Source organism: Panthera tigris, chromosome A1 (genome assembly GCF_018350195.1).
Source record: "Panthera tigris isolate Pti1 chromosome A1, P.tigris_Pti1_mat1.1, whole genome shotgun sequence".
Classification (NCBI taxonomy): domain Eukaryota; kingdom Metazoa; phylum Chordata; class Mammalia; order Carnivora; family Felidae; genus Panthera; species Panthera tigris.
This window is the reverse complement of record NC_056660.1, coordinates 120,672,576-120,695,456: the sequence shown is the minus strand read 5'-3', so window position 1 is coordinate 120,695,456 and position 22,881 is coordinate 120,672,576. Positions and strand designations below refer to the sequence as shown.

The 22,881-nt window shown below is 38.7% G+C and overlaps 1 protein-coding gene across 5 annotated transcripts in view; it reads left to right on the top strand.

The window, feature by feature from the left end:
- PRELID2 (PRELI domain containing 2) overlaps positions 1 to 22,881 on the top strand; it is a 65,651-nt gene that overhangs the window by 15,619 nt on the left and 27,151 nt on the right. For all 5 annotated transcript variants that reach the window (XM_042986390.1, XM_042986404.1, XM_042986413.1 and 2 more), the window contains 3 exons: positions 448 to 521; positions 3,154 to 3,314; positions 18,592 to 18,697. In XM_042986390.1, the coding sequence (XP_042842324.1) occupies positions 448 to 521; positions 3,154 to 3,314; positions 18,592 to 18,697 (341 nt within the window). The remainder of the gene's footprint in view (positions 1 to 447; positions 522 to 3,153; positions 3,315 to 18,591; positions 18,698 to 22,881) is intronic.

Sequence of the window (22,881 nt, the reverse complement as noted above, 5' to 3'; positions counted from 1 at the left end):
GCTAATATAATTAATTGTAGGTTTACATTGTGTACCTAGAAATCTGTGCTTGAAAACATGTTTGGTGCAGAATGTGGCAGAATCAGATTCTCCATATTCTTGTGAAAACATCTGTATTGGACTTGAGCAGAAGTCTCATTGGCCCTTGTCATTGGAGTGTTGACATTGATAATCCAGAGCAGTGAACAGTTTGTGATTCCTTCTCTCTGACTTTAGAGCATGCAGAGTGAGTAGCTGCCTCACCCTTATTCCTTGATTACAGATAAGTGTATTTGGAATGATTTGGCCCAGAAAAGTGGTCAGGGATACTGAGTTTTGAGTTAAACATTTTTCTCTAGGAATTCTACATAGAGAAAACTGACATCAAAATGAAAAGTTTTGTTGACATTAGGATAGGAGTACATATCCTTAAAACATTTTTTGAGTGTAAAAATTTTCTGTTTCTAGATGTGTCAACAGGGATCATCTATAGAAAGAGGATTGCAGTCTGTCAGAATGTGGTTCCAGAAATTTTAAGGAAGGTAAATTCATTTTAAAATTTAATCAGATTTGGTGTGACACTGGGTGATTTTCACACAGTCCTGGAAAGAGATGGCATTTTCTGATGTCCAGGCGTGTTAGAACTTTCCCAGTTGGACCTCACAGCTCCTCAGAGGAAGAAAGCACTCTCATACCTAACCTCAGTTTTGGCAGATGCCACGGGAGATAGTTTTTTTTTCCCCCTCCTGTTTCTGCTTCTCTTTTGTGGAGGGCTCTTAGTGGACATAGAGATGGTCTACAATTATTTTATTTTATTTTATTTTTTATTTTTTTTTCAATATATGAAATTTATTGTCAAATTGGTTTCCATACAACACCCAGTGCTCATCCCAACAGGTGCCCTCCTCACTACCCATCACCCACCCTCCCCTCCCTCACACCCCCATCAACCCTCAGTTTGTTCTCAGTTTTTAAGAGTCTCTTATGCTTTGGCTGTCTCCCACTCTAACCTCTTTTTTTTTTTTTTTCCTTCCCCTCCCCCATGGGTTTCTGTTAAGTTTCTCAGGATCCACATAAGAGTGAAACCATATGGTATCTGTCTTTCTCTGTATGGCTTATTTCACTTAGCATCACACTCTCCAGTTCCATCCACGTTGCTACAAAGGGCCATATTTCATTCTTTCTCATTGCCATGTAGTACTCCATTGTGTATATAAACCACAATTTCTTTATCCATTCATCAGTTGGTGGACATTTAGGCTCTTTCCATAATTTGGCTATTGTTGAGAGTGCTGCTATAAACATTGGGGTCCAAGTGCCCCTATGCATCAGTACTCCTGTATCCCTTGGGTAAATTCCTAGCATTGCTACTGCTGGGTCATAGGGTAGGTCTATTTTTAATTTTTTGAGGAACCTCCACACTGTTTTCCAGAGGGTCTACAATTATTTTAAAGATGTCTTGGACATTTTGCAGGAAGTGACCATGTTTTCTCATCTGTCTGTGGTTAGATAAGACTCTTAGATAAGAATGATCAGAAGTAAACAGATGGTAAATATTTAGTCTCATCTTCAGCAAGGAAGATAAAAGCTTCAGATTCTATGTCACTGTCAGAGAATACAGTTATTTCAGGGACTATAATCTTCTCAGTGCTCTCTGTAAGTCTTTTTGTGTGTATTTCTGTAAAGTAATGGTGGTGATGTTGAAATCTTCATGATAGCAAGTTGTTTTCTCTCTTTGAAATCCTTAAGCACTCTGGTGATTGTTGGCAAAGGTAAGCGGGAATTTTTAATAACATTGCTTGAATCATGGAGGGATTATTGACAAGAGTCCTTTTTAACGTTTATTTATTTTTGAGACAGAGAGAGACAGCATGTGAACAGGGGAGGGGCAGAGAGAGAGGGAGACAGAGAATCCGAAACAGGCTCCAGGCTCTGAGCTGTCAGCACAGAGCCCGACGCGGGGCTCGAACTCACAAACCGCGAGATCATGACCTGAGCCGAAGTCAGACACTTAACCGACCGAGCCACCCAGGAGCCCCGACAAGAGTCCTTTTTGAGTCATTAGGAAATAAGAGGAGAACATCTTTTTTTTTTTTTTTTTTTTTAATGTTTATTTATTTTTGACACAGAGAGAGACAGAGCATGAACAGGGGAGGGGCAGAGAGAGAGGGAAACACAGAATCTGAAACAAGCTCCAGGCTCTGAGCTGTCAGCACAGAGCCCGATGCTGGGCTCGAACTCACGGACCGCAAGATCATGACCTGAGCCGAAGTCGGACGCTTAACCGACCAAGCCACCCAGGCGCCCCAAGAGGAGAACGTCTTGATGTGCACTTCTTAAAATGTCTCAGATCATTATTTCTACCCAGAAGTGATTCCTTTGGTGATGTAGAAGCCAGTTAGCTTGCAGATGATATTGCTGTGCTTGTTTGCTGTATTAGAAAGAGTGATGGCTTCTATCACTTCCTTATCCTGGATTAAGATTCTGTCATATTCTTTGGAGGAAAGAAGGCTGATACGACAGTAAAAAAGAACTTTATTTTCCAGATGCTAAAATGTGTTGCAGTGAATACAACAAATTATGACTGGCTTTTTCTACAGGGTTTATACCCTGCCTTTGCCCTATATACACCCTTTGAATCTATTATTTAAAAAGACATTCAACTTTGTCTTGTATCTCAATTCTTAAATAATTTAAGGACACCTCTGACTTGTACAGTGCTGCCTTTGTAGTTTCCCATGTCTCCTCCACCTCAGAAAACATACATTTCAAGGTATTGGACAGAGTTTAAAATGAAGAAAATATTTTATCTGATATTGTCTTGCATGTGAGCCCATAAGTGGGCCCAATTAGTGTCCATCAATTTAAGAAGGCCATAACCAGCCCTGGAGGAGACACGAAGGAGGATGATAATTTGCTTAGTGTTTAGCAGTTAGGGAAATCAGGCCAGAGACTATACAGCTCGCATAAATCCTGGGACATTTGCATGTCCTCACCAGCATTTAGTAAGGTCATGGTATGTTTGATTATCAAGAAGTCACAGCCATTGGTGAGCCATCATTTGTATATCAGGATCACTTGTCCTCTTAATTATCCAAGACTAAAAGCAACTCTGGACTCCGTCCTTCTGTAGCCTTCCTCATTTGAGAAAGCCACCCACTCTCTGTTGGACAGGTGAGCATTTTAAAGGTACCTAGTATCCAGTTGGAAGAGGAATCGTGGCTCAATCCTCAGGAAAGAAACATGGCTATACGGAGTCACTGTCTTACATGGACACAGTATGCATCCATGAAGGAAGAGTCTGTCTTCCGGGAAAGTGTGGAAAATCCAAACTGGTAAGACCCCCTGTGTGTGTGTGTGTGTGTGTGTGTGTGTGTGTGTGTGTGTGCGCGTGCGCGTGTGTGTGTGTGTGTATTGGGTGCAGGGATGCACATATGAGCTCATACATTAAAAAGTTTTGATTGCATACTTACAACCTCTGTTTACAACTACATAAGTTACACATTATTAATCTGTAACCACACAAGTAGTTAATAAGTAGATTTCTCTATGGGGGAAAATAGCAGCATTCAACTCCTTGCCTTTTTTTTCCCTCTATAATTTATTTTTTATAATTTACTTCCAATTAGTTAGCACATGGTGCAACAATGATTTCAGGAGAATATTCCTTAAGCCCTTTACCCATTAGCCATCCCCCCTCCCACAACCCCTCCAGTAACCCTCTGTTCTCTATATTTAAAAGTCTCTTATGTTTTGTCCCCGTCCATGTTTTTATTTTTGCTTCCCTTCCCTTATGTTCATCTGTTTTGTATCTTCAAGTCCTCATAGGAGTAAAGCCATATGATATTTGTCTTTCTCTGACTAATTTTGCTTAGCATAATACCCTTTAGTTCCATCCACATAGTTGCAAATGGCAAGATTTCATTCTTTTTGATTGCTGAGTAATACTCCATTGTGTGTGTGTGTGTGTGTGTGTGTGTGTGTGTGTGTGTGTATATATATATATATATATATATATATATATATATATATATATATATATATCACATCTTAACCATTCATCCATCGATGGACATTTGGGCTCTTTCCATACTTTGGCTGTTGTTGATAGTGTTGTTATAAACATGGGGGTGCATGTGTCCCTTCAAAACAGTACACTGTATCCCTTGGATAAATGCCTAGTAGTGCATTTGCTGGGTCATGGGGTAGTTTTATTTTTAACTTTTTGAGGAACCTCCATGCTGTTTTCTAGAGTGGTTGCACCAGCTTGTATTCCCACCAGCAGTGCAAAAGAGATTCTCTTTCTCCGCATCCTTGCCAACATCTGTTGTTGCCTGAGTTGTTAATGTTAGCCATTCTGACAGGTGTCAGGTGGTACCTCATTGTGGTTTTCATTTGTATTTCCCAGATGATGAGTGATGTTGAGCACTTTTTCACATGTCATTTGGCCATCTGGATGTCTTCTTTGGAGAAGTGTCTATTCATGTCTTTTGCCCATTTCTTCACTAGATGATTTGTTTTTTGGGTGTTGAGTTTGATAAATTCTTTATAGATTTTGGATACTAACCCTTTATCTGATATGTCATTTGCAAATATCTTCTCCCATTCTGTCGATTGCCTTTTAGTTTTGCTGATTGTTTCCTTTGCTGTGCAGAAGCTTTTTATTTTGATGAGGTCCCAATACTTCATTTTTGTCAACTCCTTTCTGATCACCCTGTTCAGTCTTGGGGCCTGTTTGCTCTCTCCAGAGGCAGCGAGTGTTATCAGTGTACTAAGTATTCTTCCAGACTTTTAAGAGATACCATTAGGTACTACATGTATATTCACAGAGCCTGTATAGCCTGGTTTTGTATGTCTTTTTTTGCATAGTTGCTTTCATTCCGTGTCAGCCATTGTACACTAATCTTTTTTGCTTAACAGAACTTTATCCATTTAATATATATAAAACCTAGCTTATTCCATTGTACTGTTGCATGGTATTCAATCCTGTGATTGTTCTACATCTGTTTAAATATTTTTTTTGATAGAGGTTCAGATGGTTTCCAGTTTGTCTTTATTATAGATAGTATAGTATTTGTGAAGTATGTGATCCCTTATTTGTCCTATATGTGAAAGTTGTTAGGTTTATTGAGTGTGTTATTTACATACAATAATTTTATTGTTCTAAATGTACATTTCAAAGAGTTTTGACACAGTTGTGGAACCAGGGCCACCATCAAGCTATAGAACCTTTAAGGAGGATTTTAAAAAGCTATATGCCAAGACTATTCCATGAGGAAAGAATATTCTCCTCAAAAATTGGTGCTGTCACAACTGGATAGCCATAAACGAAAGCATTAAGTTGGATTTCTGTCTCACAAAAAATACAAAGTTAATTGAAAATGGATCAAAGACCTAAATGAGAGTTAAGGCTATAAAACTTTTAGGAGAAAACATAGGCAAAAATGTTTATGATCTTGGATTAGGTAGTGATCTCTTAGATGTGACCCCACAGTCCAAGCAACAAAAGACAAAATAGGTGAAATTGACATCAAAATTAAAAACTTTTGTGCTTCAAAGGACTGTCAAGAAGGTCAAAAGACACTCCAGAGAATGGGAGAGGATACTTGTAAACCATATATCCGGTAATATATATATCCATAATACATGAGAGTGTATACTTATTGTGATGAGCACTGAGTAACATATAGAATTGTTGAATCATATTGTACACCTGAAACTAATCTAACACTGTATGTTAATTATACTTGAATCTTAAAAAAGTCTAACTAAAACATGGGCAAAAACTTTGAGTAGATACTCCTCCAGAAATGTAGGTTGATGGTCAACAGGTGCATCAAAAGATGCTCAACATCGTTATTCATCCAGAAGTGCAAATCAAAATCACAATGAGATACCACTTCAAGTGTGGCTTGATGGCTAGGATGGCTGTAATAAAGAAGATACATGGTAACAAGTGTTGGAAAGGGTGGGGAGAAAGCCGAACCCCACACAGCACTGATAGGGATGTGAGTGGTACAGCTGTTATGGAAACCAGTTTTTCAGTGCCTCAGAAAAGAAACAGAGTTACCACTTGACCCAGCAATTCTGTACAATATTGAAAACATACGTGTTTTGTGAAAACACAAAAACTTATACAGGAGTGTTTCTAGCACCGTTATTCATAATAGGCAGAATGTGGAAACCAAATGTCCATCACTTGATGAATATATAACCAATTGTGGTATACTTATACATGGAATATTATTCAGCCATAAAAATGAAAGAAATTCTGACCCATGCTATAACTTGGGTGAAGCTTGAAAACATTATGCTAAGTGGAAGAAGCCAGTTACAAAAGGCTACATATCGTAGGAATCATTTTATTTGAAATTTTCAGAATTGGTAAATCCACAAGGATGGAAAATAGATTAATGGTTGCCATGGGCAACGAGGAAAAGAGTGGGCAGTGACTACTAATGGGTATGGAGTTTCTTTTTGAGGTGATGAGAATATTCCAGAACTAGTGTTGATGGTTGATGGGTTGCATGACTTTGAATAAACCAAAAACAATGAGTTGTACACTTTAAAAGGGTGAAGTTTATGGTGAGAGGTCATTTCCCTATAGCCAAAAGTTAACACACCTTTAAAATTTTTTTTGTCAATAATGGGTGAGAAATAATTTCTTTGAGATAGGTTTAAAAACAAAAGCAAAATATAACACGCACCAGGTGTTAATAGTGATTATTGCTGTGAGCTCTGATTTCAGAGGATAATTTACTGTTTTTTGTTATTCTGTATGATTTGAAGTTTTTGTTCACTTGTCATTTTAATGGAAATAGTAAGACTCTCAAGTTCAAATAACTAGAACTCCCAAATCTCACATCCATTCTGCAGCCCCATCACTTGTGCAAATCATTACCATTCCTCATAATTTTGGTCCTTGAGTGATAATTCTGAAATCCTCCAGCCCCACACTGAATGAGTGTGAATGCCACATCTTATTAGCATCTGGGGTGGGTTTGCCTGGAACTACCCCGTAGTTTGTTTTCCTCAGCCTTCCCCAAGGCAAGAGCTTCACATAAACATAGATGTTTGGGATTAAGTATAAAAGCTGTGGCCAGAGAATAGAGGAGTTTTTTTGTTTTTTGTTTTTTTGTTCATGGGAGTAGTAAAAGGACAGAATTGTCTGATTTTATGTAGAAAACAAAAGTCTTTCATCCGTCTTGTTTTAGTCTCTATTTTCTCAAATATCCAGGCTATTGGCTACTCTGATCTGAACCTTTATCAATGATTCATAAACTGATAATTGGCTCCAAGAATCCAAGGAAAACATTCTTCAGACTTCTTTCCTTTGTGTCTTTTTTAAAAATTATTTTTAAATGCTCTGATCCTAGAAAATGGGATACGTACATCTTGTTAAAAATACTAAACAGTTTTGGGGAAAAAAGTTTTATTACCTAACAATAGTGTCTGCTTACATAATTTTTTTGGTTCATTCCTAATTGGCATTTATTTTAATTAATTAATTAATTAATTAATTAATTTATGTATTTATTTGTTTATTTTTAAGTTATTTATTTTGAAAGAGATGGAGAGAGAGAGAGAATTTCAAGCAGTCTCTGTGCTTTTGGTGCAGAGCCTGCTGTGGAGCTTGATCCCACAAACCATGAGATCACGACCTGAGCTGAAATCAAGACTCTGATGCTTAACTGACTCAGCCACCTAGCCAGCCCCCTCATTGGCATTTAGATTGTTTCTCAGTATTTTTGTTGTTACAAATAATGCTGTGATGAAGTCCCTATAATTACCTGTTTCTGTACTTATTCAATAACCTTTTAAGGTAGATAGAACAAAATTGGATTTCTGGGCCAAATGTTATATTTTGATACATATTATCAGATTGCTACATAAAAAAGGTTGACCAATTACACTTTTTTCTTCTTTCTTTGTTGTGTTCTTGTCCTGTCCCAAACACTCTCTTTTACATTTTTGAGACAGTAGGCCAATCTTTATTGATACCTACTGTGTCAAGGTCAAAGCTAGATCCTTCCCCTGCAGTGTTTTAAAGCTCAGGTTAAAGAACTTACCCACGATGAAAGTAAGTTGCCACCAAGGTGTGAGTCCAGGTATCATGGATCCCACCTCAAGCAAAGTGAGGAGGTAGGAATATGGATGTTTATAAAGGATTGATTTATATCAAACTGTAGAGTGCTTTGGATCCCAGGTTATGCAGAAGGGATCTTGTCCATTCAGTAACCAGCAGCCACATGAAGGTTTCTGAGCAGGAGATGATGTGTTGATAGTTGTGATCTAGACTCTAGGATACTTGTTTTCTTAGCTCTTGACATGGATTTAAGCAAGGGATTTTAGGCAGACTTTCTAAATGAGTGGGTAGTCTTGGGGGGGGGGACATCAAAGAAAGAAGGACACGTTATTACTTTCTTTCCCATTCTTTGCCATGGAATGTGAGAAGAATGGCTAGCCACTATTCCCAGAAAATGAAATATGGGCAATTTTTTTTTCAATTTTTTTTTTTAAGGTCAAGAAGCCTTGATCAATGTTTCCTCAGATAGATCCACTTTTGGCTTCCCGCTGATGTCTCTGCAGTTTGTGGCACCTTCTTGGGCAAGAGCTACATTGTGATTTCATGTTTCTTCAAGCACACCAGCTCTGGCGCTGTGAGCTCCTCACTGGGAGAGGCATGCTTTCCGCTTGCATAAACCTTACATTTGAAGATAAACTTATTAATTTCTTACTATTTTGTGTTTGGTCCTATTTTCAAAAATATATCTATTCAGTAGTTTCTGATTCTTTACCTTCTAATTGATTTTTACAGTACTATGTGGAAATGTAATGGATACACATTTGATTTGGCTTTAATGATGGACATTTACTTTATCCAAGCAATTCTAAAAATTGTCACCTTGTCACCTTGTAAAAGTATTTTTTTGGGCTTTGCTCTTTATGAGTTCGGGGGTAAGTCATAACTTTTCTGTTATCTTGAAACAAGGTATTAGTTCTGATCATCAGTGGAGACTCACTCTGTTGATGATGTTGCCAAGCTGGGTTTGTTTTTGCTTTAGATGAACCAGACCATTCTCTCATGCTCAGCGTTGAGTATGTTAGTGGCCCGTATCTTTACCCATCTAGCTTTTGCTTATTCACTGATGCTTATAATATAAACCTTATTTCTGAGATTTAAAATGGGCAGTCTAGGAGAGTGTGGGCTAATAACATTGGATATATCCAACACACATTTATGAAATATCAAAGAAGTTCTTCCTGGAATGTAGTAAAAGGAACAAAAATGCCCAAATCAGACTTTACACCCAGATTAAATTAATGGGATGAGCAGCTGTTTTTAGTTCATAAAATTTTCATTATAATTGAAGTTACACACATGAATATTCTTCATTCTAATAAGATGTAAAACATTTTGTACTTTTTATTTTCAATTTCTGCGTTAGAACATCTGAAGTCTTGAGTGTTCATCTGGTGAATCACAAATAGTGTAAGTTGCATGTTTTGAGGGGCTTGATTGTTGGGCATTTTGTGTGTGTGTGTGTGTGTGTGTGTGTGTGTGTGTATCCATTTTTTCCTTGCTTTTTTTTTTTTTTTTTCCTAGTAGCAGATTTGACAGTTTGGTGATTTCTGTGTGTTGGGCACCAGCCTTTTTGGTTGGCCTTCAAACTTGCTTTCACTGAAGTATTAAAATATTCTGGCTTTGTTAACTTTACTTAGGAATTATTTCTAAGCTCCATTCCTAACAGTAAAGGGCTTGAGGGTATAGTTATCAAATAGCCTGGATAAATACCACCATATTCATCCCAAAACATGACTCCCTTTGCTCATATTGGCCTTAATTTCCAGAGCACCAGTGGGTGATCAGACAATTACCAGAATGCACTGCCAGTTGCAGAAACTGAGCAACAGGGCCTTTTCTGTGTAAATATGACATCTGGGCAGGAATCTGATTTTTGGCTCAGTAACACTGCCCTGGAAAAGGTACTCATGTGCTTTTTATATTTGTGTTTACATAGTTGGAGTCTTCTCTGCCTCCCTATCCTGGTGTATACTGAGGATACCCTCCCCATCCTGTGTATACTAGGATCCTGAGGACACTGTAGGTCAGTGCTCAGCTGCTTGCAGACAGTGCTCTGTGTTATTTGTTCACTGAATGGCAGGTCTTGCTTCTTATGGGCTGAAATGGGGATGAGGGAAGTGAAAAGGGATGGAATTGTCAGGAGGGGCAAGTGCAAAGTGGGAACGTCCAATATGATTTGGTAGGGATTCAATGTAAAGGAAATCTTGAACTGTTAATAGGAGACCTTGCTTCTGATTTTTGCTGCTTGATCACTTGTATATACAGTTTGACTTTGGGAAAAGGGACAAAGCTGGCCTGAACTCCCTCATAATGTGAAGATTTAATAAGACAATAAAGGGGAATGCTCTATACTTGGAGGGTATAAGGCAGTAGACAATGAAAGTTGTTGGAACTAATGGTGAGTAAATGCTGTTTTCAAAGGGAGGGGGCCCCTTAAAGGTACTAACTTTGAAAAGCAGACTAAGCTGTTTTATTGAAATAGAGGTGATGATTGAATCGGAAACAAGGATGTTGGGCTAGAGGGAGCATCCGATGCCATTTATGAGTAAGAACTTTTGAAATACCTTAGTCGGTGCCTTTTGACTTTTTATTCTCATCCTCCTTGCCCTTTGGTTTGGGCTGTGTATCAGTGCAGGATTCAGGGGGAAGGTTAAACATGTAGATTCATTGTGTTGGCTCTAGTTGTGTAGGCCTGGGGCTGTCTCTTGGGAATCAATGGTTCTTAAGTTCTTCAGGTGAATCTGTTGTGCACTTAGATTTGGGAGCCCCTGGTAATTAGTATCCTGCAAACATACTGCTGAAACCTGTCAGTGTTGTATAGCATGACCAGTTGATAATCTGGCCCTTCAGCAAACAGGTAAACACTTTTTACCAGAAACACCCTCTTGGAAAGTTCAACAAAATTCAGTTGAGGGCCTTCTTGAATTTATGCAAGGAAGGTGTTGTTAGTGGAAGGAAGGGAGGAAGAAGGGAGACTTCAGTGACTCTGATTAGTGTCAAAATTGTGTTGCATTGTTTCCTCTTTTGGATCAGAGGTGCTGATTAGATTTTCTTTCTTGCAGCACTTACATCTGTAGTAAATAAATAGGTTGAGTATTAAAAATGACAGTATTTTATCACATGCATGGATATACGGCAGAACAACCTAAAGGTCTTAAGACAGCACACCAGGAATCTGATGCCCATCTGCTTGGTCTCAGGATGTGCCTCCTACATCGGGTTGAGAACTGACACCTGGGAGCTTGGTTGTTGTCTTTCCAATCAAGGGTAATAGTGGTAGCTAGGCAAGGAGATGGAGAATAAAAAAGCCAGGCTGAGGTCAGTTTCCTGGTCTGCATTCAAACAGCTATATTTTGAGACCTTTTCTGTGCAGGAGGTGGAGGCAGCTCCATTCTATGTGCCTGACCTCAAGAGGGTTGGAGAATTGGGAGGAATTTAGGGGATAATTTATGGGGTAATATCCCTCTGCTCTAGGATGACTCAACAGACTCTTGTCTGAAGGTAGGAAAACCTGGCCCCTCATACAGGTCTAGTTTGGGTGAGTCTTTCTCCAGGTGTCCTTTATTATCATACGTTAAAATAATCTTTCTTGTTTGTTTTCTACACGTATTTCCTGCTCATTGTACGACAGTTGCAAAATACATGTAAGAAAAAACAGATTATGTTCATGCCCTCTTCAGGTGTGTGCTTTTCTAGTAGTTGGCGGCTCCAAAGGGAGCCAGTATTCTGACCTCCATCCTTATAGCTTAATGCTGCCTGTTGTTGGTCTTCATGTGGAATGGACTCCATACTCTGTTGTATCAGTTTTCTTTTGCTAAATCTTGTGTCTGGGAGCCTCATCCAGGTGTATCAGTACTTTTTTTCCCAGTGTTGGGTAGCATACTGTAGTTGCTACAGTTTATTTACTCATTCTGCAGAAAAATCACTTTTGCAAACATGGAATCCTATTGTACATAGTATTCTGACTTTTACATTAATTTAACATTACATTTGGGACTGTCTTTCCTTATTAAATGTGTCATTTTAAAATGACTTTCTATGGTTGTTTAGATGTATTCGTTGGATAAAATTATTCTAGTGTGTTTCATTAAATGTCTGTGCTGGGCATTTGCATTATTTCTCGTTATTTGCTCTTATAAATAATGATGTGAGGAATATCTTTATAGGCTGCTCTAAGCCCTCAACTAAGATTATTTGCTTAGGACATGTTTTTAGAAGTAGATATATGAGTCTAAGGGTTTGTATGTGTTTGAGGCATTTATTAGGTTAGGTATTGCTAAGCTGAAGCATGCATTTCTAAGCATCTCAGAAAACTCCCCAAGGGCATGGCAGTTGGCAGTGTTGTATAGACCTACTTTGGAATTGGGATCAAGAATGGCTACGCAAAAAAAAAAAAAAAAAAAAAAAAGAATGGCTACGCAATTTGCAAGGCCCAGTGCAAAACGAAAATTCAGGGTTCCTTGTTTTAAATGTTTGAGAACTTCAAAACCAGTGGCATCAGATCATTTAACTAAGTGGGTAGCCCTTCTGAGAGGTGAGCATGGTGCGACTGATGTGTCCTTGAAGTCAGCACCAAATGGGATGCACTGGGAGGCCTGATATCCCAAGATAAGACTCTGATTGGACAGGTTCACAAACTGTTACAGATTTTGAAACTTTGCCCACCACTCAGGATGCCAGTAAGCTTGCACTGAATAGACATTTTTCTAGGTAGTAGGATTGTGGGGATAGGGGATCTGAGGTTAACCGTGTGGATTTAAATAGTGGTTCTGTCACTTATTTTTATGAGACTTTACAAATTTGCATCTTTGGACCTCAGTTTTTTTTTTATCTGTAATATGGGGTTGTATTACCTCATAAGATTGTTGTGAGAATTAACTGAAATGTGTGTATATAAAGGACTTAATACAGTGCTTTACCACAGTAGGCTATTAACAAGTGTAACCTATTATAATTGGTTATCAATTCTTAAACACTGTGCTTTAAGAGAGTGAGCCTCCCTGACCTAAAATAAGTACCTCCACTAGGCTATCGGGCTCCTGAGATTCCACCATTTGATTATTCCTTAGCATTATAGTATTCCCTGCTGCAGCTCACTGTTAATAATGAGGACTGTTGCTAATAACCCATTCCCAGGAGGCGTTAGAGCAGCTTGGCGGGGTGGGGGGCTCTAGGAGTGGGGGTTAGAGAGGCTAGTGGGGTGTTTGGTTTCACATGGCTGGTGTGCAGAGTGTATGTGTGATGTGTGATAGCAGGGTGGGGAGGAGGTTGGTGAGTAGAGAGGGCTCTGGAGCCCGAAGGGCTTTGGATGCCAGAATGGGAGGGAGAGATTCATTTCCAAGTGGTTTAGGGTGATTGAGTGTCACCTAGAAGTTAATGAGGTACGAAGGTTTGGGGATTGACCATACCTGGAATTTGTGCTGTGAGCATTTAACTTCTCAGACACTGTTTTTGTCTTTGTGTAAATGGTAATAATAATGATGGTAGTATTAAATGGCATTAGTAGTTGTAGGAGTAGTCATAGTAGTGGGGTTAGTATTATTAACTAACATTTATTGAATGGTTACCCATATCACCTCGAGTGCTTGACACATAAGACCTTATTCACCTTTGGAACAACCTGTGTCATAGGTGTCATTAATCCCATTTTACTGAGGAGACTGCACATCACAGAGCATCAGGGACTTGCCTATTAGGCAGGTTAGAGATGAGATGTGAATCCAGGTAATCTGACTTCAGGAGCTCCACCCTTAATCTCTGTTGTCTTTTTCTGTGTGTGTGTGTGTGTGTGTGTGTGTGTGTGTGTGTGTGTGTGTGTGTGTAGGCTGACAACTGCTTAGCACTTGAGATCTCTGTAAATTGAATGGGTTCTCTGCAGAAGCATTATGGCATAAATGGGCTTGGTCAGATGGGGTGGGGCAGACTACGTGTTCTGGCTTGGTGGATTTCATGTATTCTCTGTGTGACTGCTAGACCCAGGGGCTTAGCAGGGGCAAGAGCAGGCAACCTGACCTGCACACCCTGCCTTTCTTTTGGGCTACCCCTCTGTGGTTACAGGAGAATTCCAAAATCACCATGATTAGAACTGAGATGTCATCACAACAGGAATATCTGTGGGAACTTTTTTTCCCCCTCGAAGACACTTTAATTAAATTCCCATCATGAAAACAATTAGGCAAGATTTGCCATACCTAACCAGTCAATAACTCAAGGACAGGATCTCATTAAGAGCTTTCGCTTTCCCGGAAACTGCCATTTTGAGGATTCAGAGCTGGTGACTGCGTGCTCTGGGAATTAATTTATCCATATTTCCTCTGAGCTTTTCTTTTTAATTTTCCCAAATCCAGAAGGAAACACATTTTTAAATGACCTAAAAGTAGGAGACTGATTGTACACACCGCCATTCACTTTCACAAAGGTGTTCCTAAGTTTGAGGTGTTCTTTCCCTGTCATGATTGCATTGTCTTCTGTGTTGATTTACGCCTGCCTGTGGACAAAGCAATAGATGTGGCCTGGATACAGGCACCGCGTGAGTGAGTGAGCCTCCTCTTTTAACATAATTTTCCAGATACTGTGGTGTCTTATCTCTTAGCCAGGTGAGGGCTGCCCCTTACTGATGTCAGCAGGTAGAAATCTTGAGATACTTGATTCAATTTCCCTGACAAAAGTATTGAGATGAACTATAAATTGGCCCATTTTTTTTGCTTCCTTCTCTTCTGCACCCATTTTCCTTCTGTCCATGCTTTTGTTCCTAATGCGCTATTGATTTTCCACCAGGGGCTAGCCATTGAAGTTGCCATTGAGGCAATAAAAAATGTACAAATACAACTATCTAGAAAAACCGTTGACATCATCTAGTAAAGACAGACCCAGAAATTCAGCTGTTAGGTAGTCTAGAGGCACTTGTGTACATATGTACCTGGATGCATTATAAAATGTTCATCTTCAGTAGAATGGACAAATAATTGCGAGTATTTTCAAACAGCGGAACACTATGCAGCCATGAAAATGAACAAACGACAGCTACATGCAATAATATGGATGAATCTCAACTGAGCATGCAGGGTTTATTGTCTGTGACTTAGTGAACAGTCAGTGACTAGATCAGCATGTGTTTAGGAAACTGGCTTTGGGCAGTGTGGATTATAGAGAGTCCACACTGGAGACAGGGATCCCCCTGAGAGGCAGTTGTGGTCCTGGAAAGAGAAAATTGCTATGCTAACCCCTGGCATTCCCAGTAGCAGGGGAGAGAATGACACGGACTGTTGAGAGACGTTAGAAGAAAAGTAAGTACAGTCTGGTGACTGATTAAATGCTTGGGTTGATTAGAAAGGGAGTTTACTTCCAAGTCGCTGAGGCCTCTAATATCATAGACTAGGAGGATGATGGTGTCTTTAACGGATGTAGGAGCAGGCCTGGGGTTTTGAAGCAATGGATACTGAATCTACATGCAACCAAGCTATATGATCTTGAACAAGTTATTTATCTTCTCTTTACACAATTTCCTCACATATAAAAGACAGAAAATGTTTTAAGAGTAACAACCTCAGGGACGCCTGGGTGGCTCAGTCGGTTAAGCATCCAACTTGGGCTCAGGTCTTGATCTCATGGTTTGTGGGTTTCAGCCCCGTGTTGGGCTCTGTAATGACAGCTCAAAGCCTGGAACCTGCTTCGGATTCTGTGTCTCTCTCACTCTCTGCCCCTCCCCCGCTCACACTCTGTCTCTCAAAAAATAAAATAAACATTAAAAAATTAAAAAAAAGTAACAACCTCAGAAGATAATATAGTGTCTGATACATAATACACTCTAGTATATGGTTTTTGAAGAGTGAAAGTGACCCCGGATATATAGCATCACGTGATGCAATCCTTTCTTTAGACATAACAGAGATAAAAGATAGATGTAGGAAAACTTGAATCATCTTTATGTCTCTTGAGTGAAACAAACACTACAAGTTTGGGGGCAGTAGAAAATCTTAGAACAAAAGGCACAAAAACCAGAGGTTATATAGTGTTGGAAAGGGAAAGCCAAGGAGGTGACTTAATGAGATTTTAAGTGAATGGTAAGTCAGAAGTTAGCATGTACTTTTGCTGAGAATTGTTCTTGGGAGCACAGAGCCTTTAAAAGAATAACTTTTTGTTTATATATAAATGATTTTCAAGTCCTTACTATTTGGGTGATTGCCAAGTAATATATATTATAGAAAATTAGTAAAAAGAACATAAGGAGATAACACCCATGATTCTAATGTCCAGAGATTCTTTTCATATTTCAGCTCTGTCCATTCATCTTTCTATTCGTCCATCTTTTTTTCTTTCTCCTTCTGCTTCTTTTTAAAGAGCTGAAATTAATCTGTATATTGTTGTATAACCTGCTGTGTTTTGCACAGGAGCTTTAAAGAAGGCTTATCTAGCATGAGGGGTTTAGGGTAGCTATGTGTAGTAGGAAGAAAATGTCTGATGTGCTTTGTCAATGAATTATTGAGGGAAAGTGCAACATTTCCTTCTCTGGCAGTCTTAAAATATACTAGGATAAACTCTCATTTCAGTGATGGTAGGGCATGACCCTGCTTTACTGCCCTGTTATTCTTTGATATGTGGGCAAACCATGAGAGTGCTTTTCTGCACACTTCCATCTCCCAAAAGTAGCAGAAAGAAATACTGGTTAGAATATGATGTAAGAGAGACTTTTATTAATCCCTCACCTACACTTGCCTTGAGGACTGAAGAGTTTATCTCTCCCAAGAGTGTAAGACTGCTCAACTTTTCATTTTTAAATATTAAAATCACTGTAAAATTCTACTCTGACTAATCTAGAATAAAGACAGGAAAGATTAGTGTCACTAGGATGTAGTTTTACATGAACAAATCATTTTAAATAGGCTTAAATCTAAGAGGTGGAGGCTGCTTTGCCTAGACAGACTATTTGCCTAGACTGTTTATGTCACATTGGCTAGGATAGCTGTGTGTGTGTGTGTGTGTGTGTGTGTGTGTGTGTGTGTGTGTGTGTGTGTGTGAGGGAGGGAGGGGGGGGAGAGAGAGAGAGAGAGAAAGAGGAATCTGAAGGCTTCTTTTTACTGATTGCACGATTTGCATGTAGGGGCTACCGCTACTAGAGAATTAGACAGAAGGTCTAATAAGAGTTATGATAACTTTGATGTGTGGCTCTTCTTGACTTTGTACTCACCTGCAAACTCTTAACTAGTTCTAGTGTTCTCCCAAAGGCAAGTTGGTCCATAGATTGGTAAGGTGGAACATCCTTGGGGGAGTGAGGGCCTGGGGGTAATTCTGCCATCTTTCTGATGTCACTCTTAAGTGTTCTCTGTTTTATGAAATAGAGATAATTTAATATTGGTAGAACTCTAAATAGCAGAGTGGCACACCTTATCTCAGCCCCCCTCCCCTCCAATCAAGGCTTAAAGAAGTCATCCCAGGCTTCTAACTTTCTAGTCTCTGTGTCTACCGTCTGTCTCCCTCCCTCTGTAGTAATAGTGGCTAAAATTTAATGAAGGCTTGTTGTGTCTGAGGAACAGTTCATATTTACTTCTCAAGATAGTTGTGAATGGAAGATACTATGAATATTCCTGTTTTTACATATGAGAAACTGAGTTAAGAGAGTCTTAGTAATCTAACCAAAGTCCTACATCTGATAATTATCTCAGACTCAATTTTAAAAGGCCATTTTGCAGCATGAAATGAATATATATATTCATAATAATATATACATATATTTTAATTGGAATTAGTTAAGTTTATTGTGAGTCAAGAACAACATTTTATTTATGTATTAAAAATATTTTTTTTAAATGTGTATTTATTTCTGAGAGAGAGGGAGAGACAGAGCATGAACAGGGGAGGAGCAGAGAGATAGGGAGACAGAGTCAAAAGCAGGCTCCAGGCTCTGAGCTGTCAGCACAGAGCCCAATGTGGGGCTTGAACTCACAAGCCGTGAGATCATGACCAGAACTGAAGTCGGATGCTTAACCGACTGAGCCATCCAGGCTCCCCAAGAAGAACAACATTTTAAAGATAGAGTACAGATCTCCTGACTATCACAATTTTACATGGGATTATGTAGTCTTAGCTATGACTAGACATCCTATATTCTGCAGTAGTTACACTTAGAATAATGAAGCTATATATATTTTCTTTTTTCTCTTGGCTTAATTGGCATATAACATAGTGTAAGGTGTACAACATAATTTTATATATGTATGTATTGCAAAATGATTACCATAATACACACCCATCACCTCTCACACAATTATTTTTGTGTGTGATGAGAAAATTAAAATTTACTCTTTTAGCAACATGAAATATTCTTAACTTGAATAAAACAATTGCTTATATAAACTGTAAATCTCTTTTTAACAAAACTTTTGTTGTAACAGGCAGTTATTGAATTATTATGGATATTGTTTTGTGTTGACTTTAAATGGTAATGCTTTGGGAAATCTCTATAGTTTAAATATCCAAATGTAGAATGACATCAATGATTTTTTTTTTTTTTTTTTTTTTTTTTACAGGACAGAGTTCATTCAGAGAGGCAGAATTTCAATTACAGGGGCTGGCTTTCTCAACTGCATTTTGGAGACTTTTGCCAGCACATTCTTAAGACAGGGAGCCCAGAGGGTAAGCTTGTTTTTACTTTGAACCAATATTTATTTTAAGAAATCATGAAGATTCCCGTTGGGTTATTGAATAAGGCTCCTGAGCAGACACGATGAGAAAAAAATACAGTTTATAAACAAACAAATAAAAAATAAACAAATAGATGCAAAAATAAGTATCTTTGCTAATTATTGCATACATCCAAATCCAAGTAAAACTTAAATGCCATTTGTGACCCATTAAATTAAAACTATGCCAGTAAAGAATATGTAATAATATGGAGAACTAAGAGATATAATCAGAATGAGTAATTACATTTTCAGTATATTCAGTATGATGACACCCATTTAGTGAAAAAGATAATAGCTAGTATTTATTGAGCACTTATTATGAACTACTCACTGTAAAAAGAATTTTTATTTATTATTTAATACAAACCTTTGAAGTAGCTATTTTTGTTGTTCTGTTATTATGGATGAAGAAGATACAGAGACCTTGAGTTCCTGGTTGTTACTTCTTGTGTTTTTCAAATTCTGTGGGAGTTTAGGGTTCCATGAAGGTGATTTAGAGACCACCTTAGAGTCTAAGGTTGATACCCTGTTTTAAATAGAGCTATTCTTGGGGCACCTGGGTGGCTCAGTTGGTTGTGCATCCGACTTTGGCTCATGTCATGATCTTGTGGTTTGTGAGTTCAAGCCCCGCGTTGGGTTCTGTGCTGATAGCTGGGAGCCTGGAGCCTGCTTCGGATTCTGTGTCTCCCTCTCTCTCTGACCCTCCCCTGGTTGTGCTCTGTCTCTCTCTGTCTCTCAAAAATGAATAAATGTAAAAATAAAATAAAATAAATAAATAGAGCTATTCTATTTTTAATCTGTCTTATATAGAGAAATTTATATGTCTCATTTTCTTGCCTTCACAGCATTATTTTCAAAACGTCTTTAGGGTAAAGTCTATTCCTTATGCATTATGATATGCTTATTACAGGTGTTCTGAAGTATTGAGAAATTATTTAATTTTTATTAACTTGTTTTATATATAATATTGTACTTTTAAATTGTTGTTGTTGTTATTGTGATAAGGGGCATAATCACTTACTTCCTGGATTTACTCAGGACATATGCTATGCATATGTTACCTTGTTTTGTCTTGTAGAATAATAGGTTTAATGGCTGGTCTGAAGGAATATTGTTGTGGCTCCAGGATTATCTGGGTAACAAACCTTTGTTCTCGCTTTGCAGATCTAGGTTCAAGAATGAGCCTGGACCATGATGTGTTAGTCTGGGAGGCTGAGGATGATGAACGAGTGTTTGATACTGTACTGTACTCCATAAACATACTGTCAAGATTAATGGTGTATTCCTGTCTCAGAAATGCACATATCCAGACTGGCCCAGCCTGTTGAAGCTGGGCTTGAAGTGGATAGCTGGGCTTCTAGAAGGTCTGATATGACCTTACTCACACATGATTGGAAGTTTTTCTGCTATATTGCAAAGTATGCCTGTGTAAAAACCCACATGTTGTACAAAATTGCACCGTGAAATTAATGGGTCTGATGATAGAAATAATTTCACTGCCATATCCCTGAGTATCATACACTCTTTTGATCAAGATTGAGAAAAATTTTCCGTAAAGAATTAGATAGTAAATACGTTAGGCTTTGTGGGCCAAGAAGCAAACTGGAGATATTATGCTGGGGCTTTATAGCAAGAGAGAAACAAGTTTCCACAAATTTTTTTTATTTACAAAATTAAAAATATAATTATATTTGAATTTTTTTTGTAATATAGTTCTTCTGATCAGAAAAATGGGATTCCATTTTGTGGGAGAACATAACGTTTAGCTAAATTGTCATTCAGAGTTAGTGTTCCCTACCATCAAATTGCAAATGTTCATTTGTGAAAACCATTCTTGTGGATCACACAAACACTGGTGGTGGACTGGATCTGGCCTGTGGGCTATATAGTTTGCCAACCCCTGCTTTAGATAAATAAATAGTCTTTGATTAATTCAGATGGGTTTATGTTCGACCTGTCCATCAATCTGAACCTTGTAATGACTTTTAACCATACAGTGGTTGTGGATATTCTGATCCTGTGCGATGCATAAAGTGAACATTATTAGTCCCATTTTATTGATGAGAAATGTCTTGGAAGAGTTAAGTGCACCTAATATGTGGGTGGCTGCTTGTCTGCCTTTTTCTTACACGTATACGTGGAGCACCTGCTTTTTGCTAGGCTCTGTGGTAAACATGGGCTTTTAAATGGATTTACTCAAGGTCATAAGGAGAGCAAAAGGTGGAGTCTGAACTCACATCCCCATGTTTTACAAGTCTTACCCTTGCCACTTTACTCTGCAAGATTTTTCAGATAAACAAAGCAGATGGTTTGCCCACTCAGCACCTTTGCTGTGTATCAGATGCATTTGTGTGGTAGTCTTACTTTCTCTGTAGTTATTAGGACTCTTTGGTTATAAGTAATAGAAACTACTTTAGGCTAGCTCATTCATTGTAAGGGTACAAGGGCCGTGAGGCGGGCAGGCTTCAGAATGGTCTGCCCTGGGACTGAGAGATGCCAGGAACCCAGATACTATTCCTTCTTCAGCACTTGTCTATAAGAGTATGCATCTGTTGTATTCTCTTTCTTATCATGTGGGCCTCTACAGTCCAGGTGTACATCTTGTATAGAGTTTTGGCCAACCAAGAGACTGTCTGCTTATTTCATTCATTTTCAAATTCTTTGGAAGGGACTCTTGTGGGCATTTCATAGGTCAAGCGTAGCCAGGAGGGTAGACGTCAGGTTTTACGAATATGGCTCATCCCAGGTCGTGACTGGATTGGGTGGGAAGTCATGTCCCAGGGAAAAGGGTGGTGGGATGGGTAAATACTCCCAAGGGTTTCTGGTGTGATATCACAGTAGATTGTATGTTCTTGATGGCAGAGAGGGAGTTTTATGAATCTTAATTCCAATTCCCCTCAACCCATCATAGCTTGGGCAGCAGTCCTACATTCATGTGGAAATGGGTAGAAAGGAGATAGAATGCACAGCTATATCTCATTTGGTTTCTGATGAGTATTATCTGGAAATCATCAAGTGGATTTAAATTTTTTAAGTTTATTTATTTACTTTGAAAGAGACCTGGGCAGGGGTAGAGACAGAAAGAGAGAGAGACAGAGAGAGAGAATCCCAAGCAAGCTCCACACTTCCAGCTCAAAGCCCGATGCAGGGTTTGAACTCAAGAACCGTGAGATTATGACCCAAGCTGAAATCTAGAGTCAGATGCTTAACCAGCTGAGCCACGAGGCACCTGAAGTGACTTTAAATTTTTAAAGTGAGAAACCCAAGTAATTCCTGCATATTCTTGCTTTTGCTCAGAAGTAAGAATATATTTTTCCTGTGAGGTTTTGCCTTTTCTGGCTTTCCTCTTTTTTTTTTTTTTTTTTTTTTTTAAGAGGCTTAATGAGTTAGCTTTTCAATCTTAGAAGCCACTTGTGCTAAATGGTCTTTTACCTTTTAGCCAAGTGGGGATGTTTTCGGGTATCAGCCTGACTTCCTGATAAACCTTCACAGTTGAGCCTGAATAAATGGCTTCTGTGGAAGTCATCCTGAGAGTGTTTTAGGTGAGTTTATTTAGGACTTTATTCTTGAGACTGTTTAGTGATGGTAAAGGTGGGATCTGATATCTATTTTTTTCTAGAAAAAGCAAAATGAGACACTCGCAAATTAAGTATCTTTGTGTTTGTAAATTAAAAGCTGGCCCTAGATATGAACCCCCGAGGTGAGGTCACTTGTATTTCTGTGCCTCTGGTGGCTTGTGCAATTATTTTTCTGTCCTCCTTTCACTACTTTGAGGTGACATACAATTTGGGGGCCCTTCTAACACAAATGCTGACTTTTCATATACTGCTCGGACTTCCCTTTTCTCTGAGAATGGAAGTATGTGGGCAGGAGAATGGAGATTACCCCCTGGTAGCCAAGTCAAGAGCTATGCTTTTGAAATAGAAGCTGTTCTGAACTTATAGCCCACTAAAGCTCATCTCTGTAATGTGGCACAAATCACTTTATTCCCCTGATCCTGTATGTACTTGTCAACAAGATGGAAACTTTAATGCATTCCCGAACATAGGTATGAAAACTATGTTTGAAAGCTTTCAGCAGATTGAAGAACACAGGTCAAATATATGTAAGGTGTTATTTTTGTTTTCAAGAATT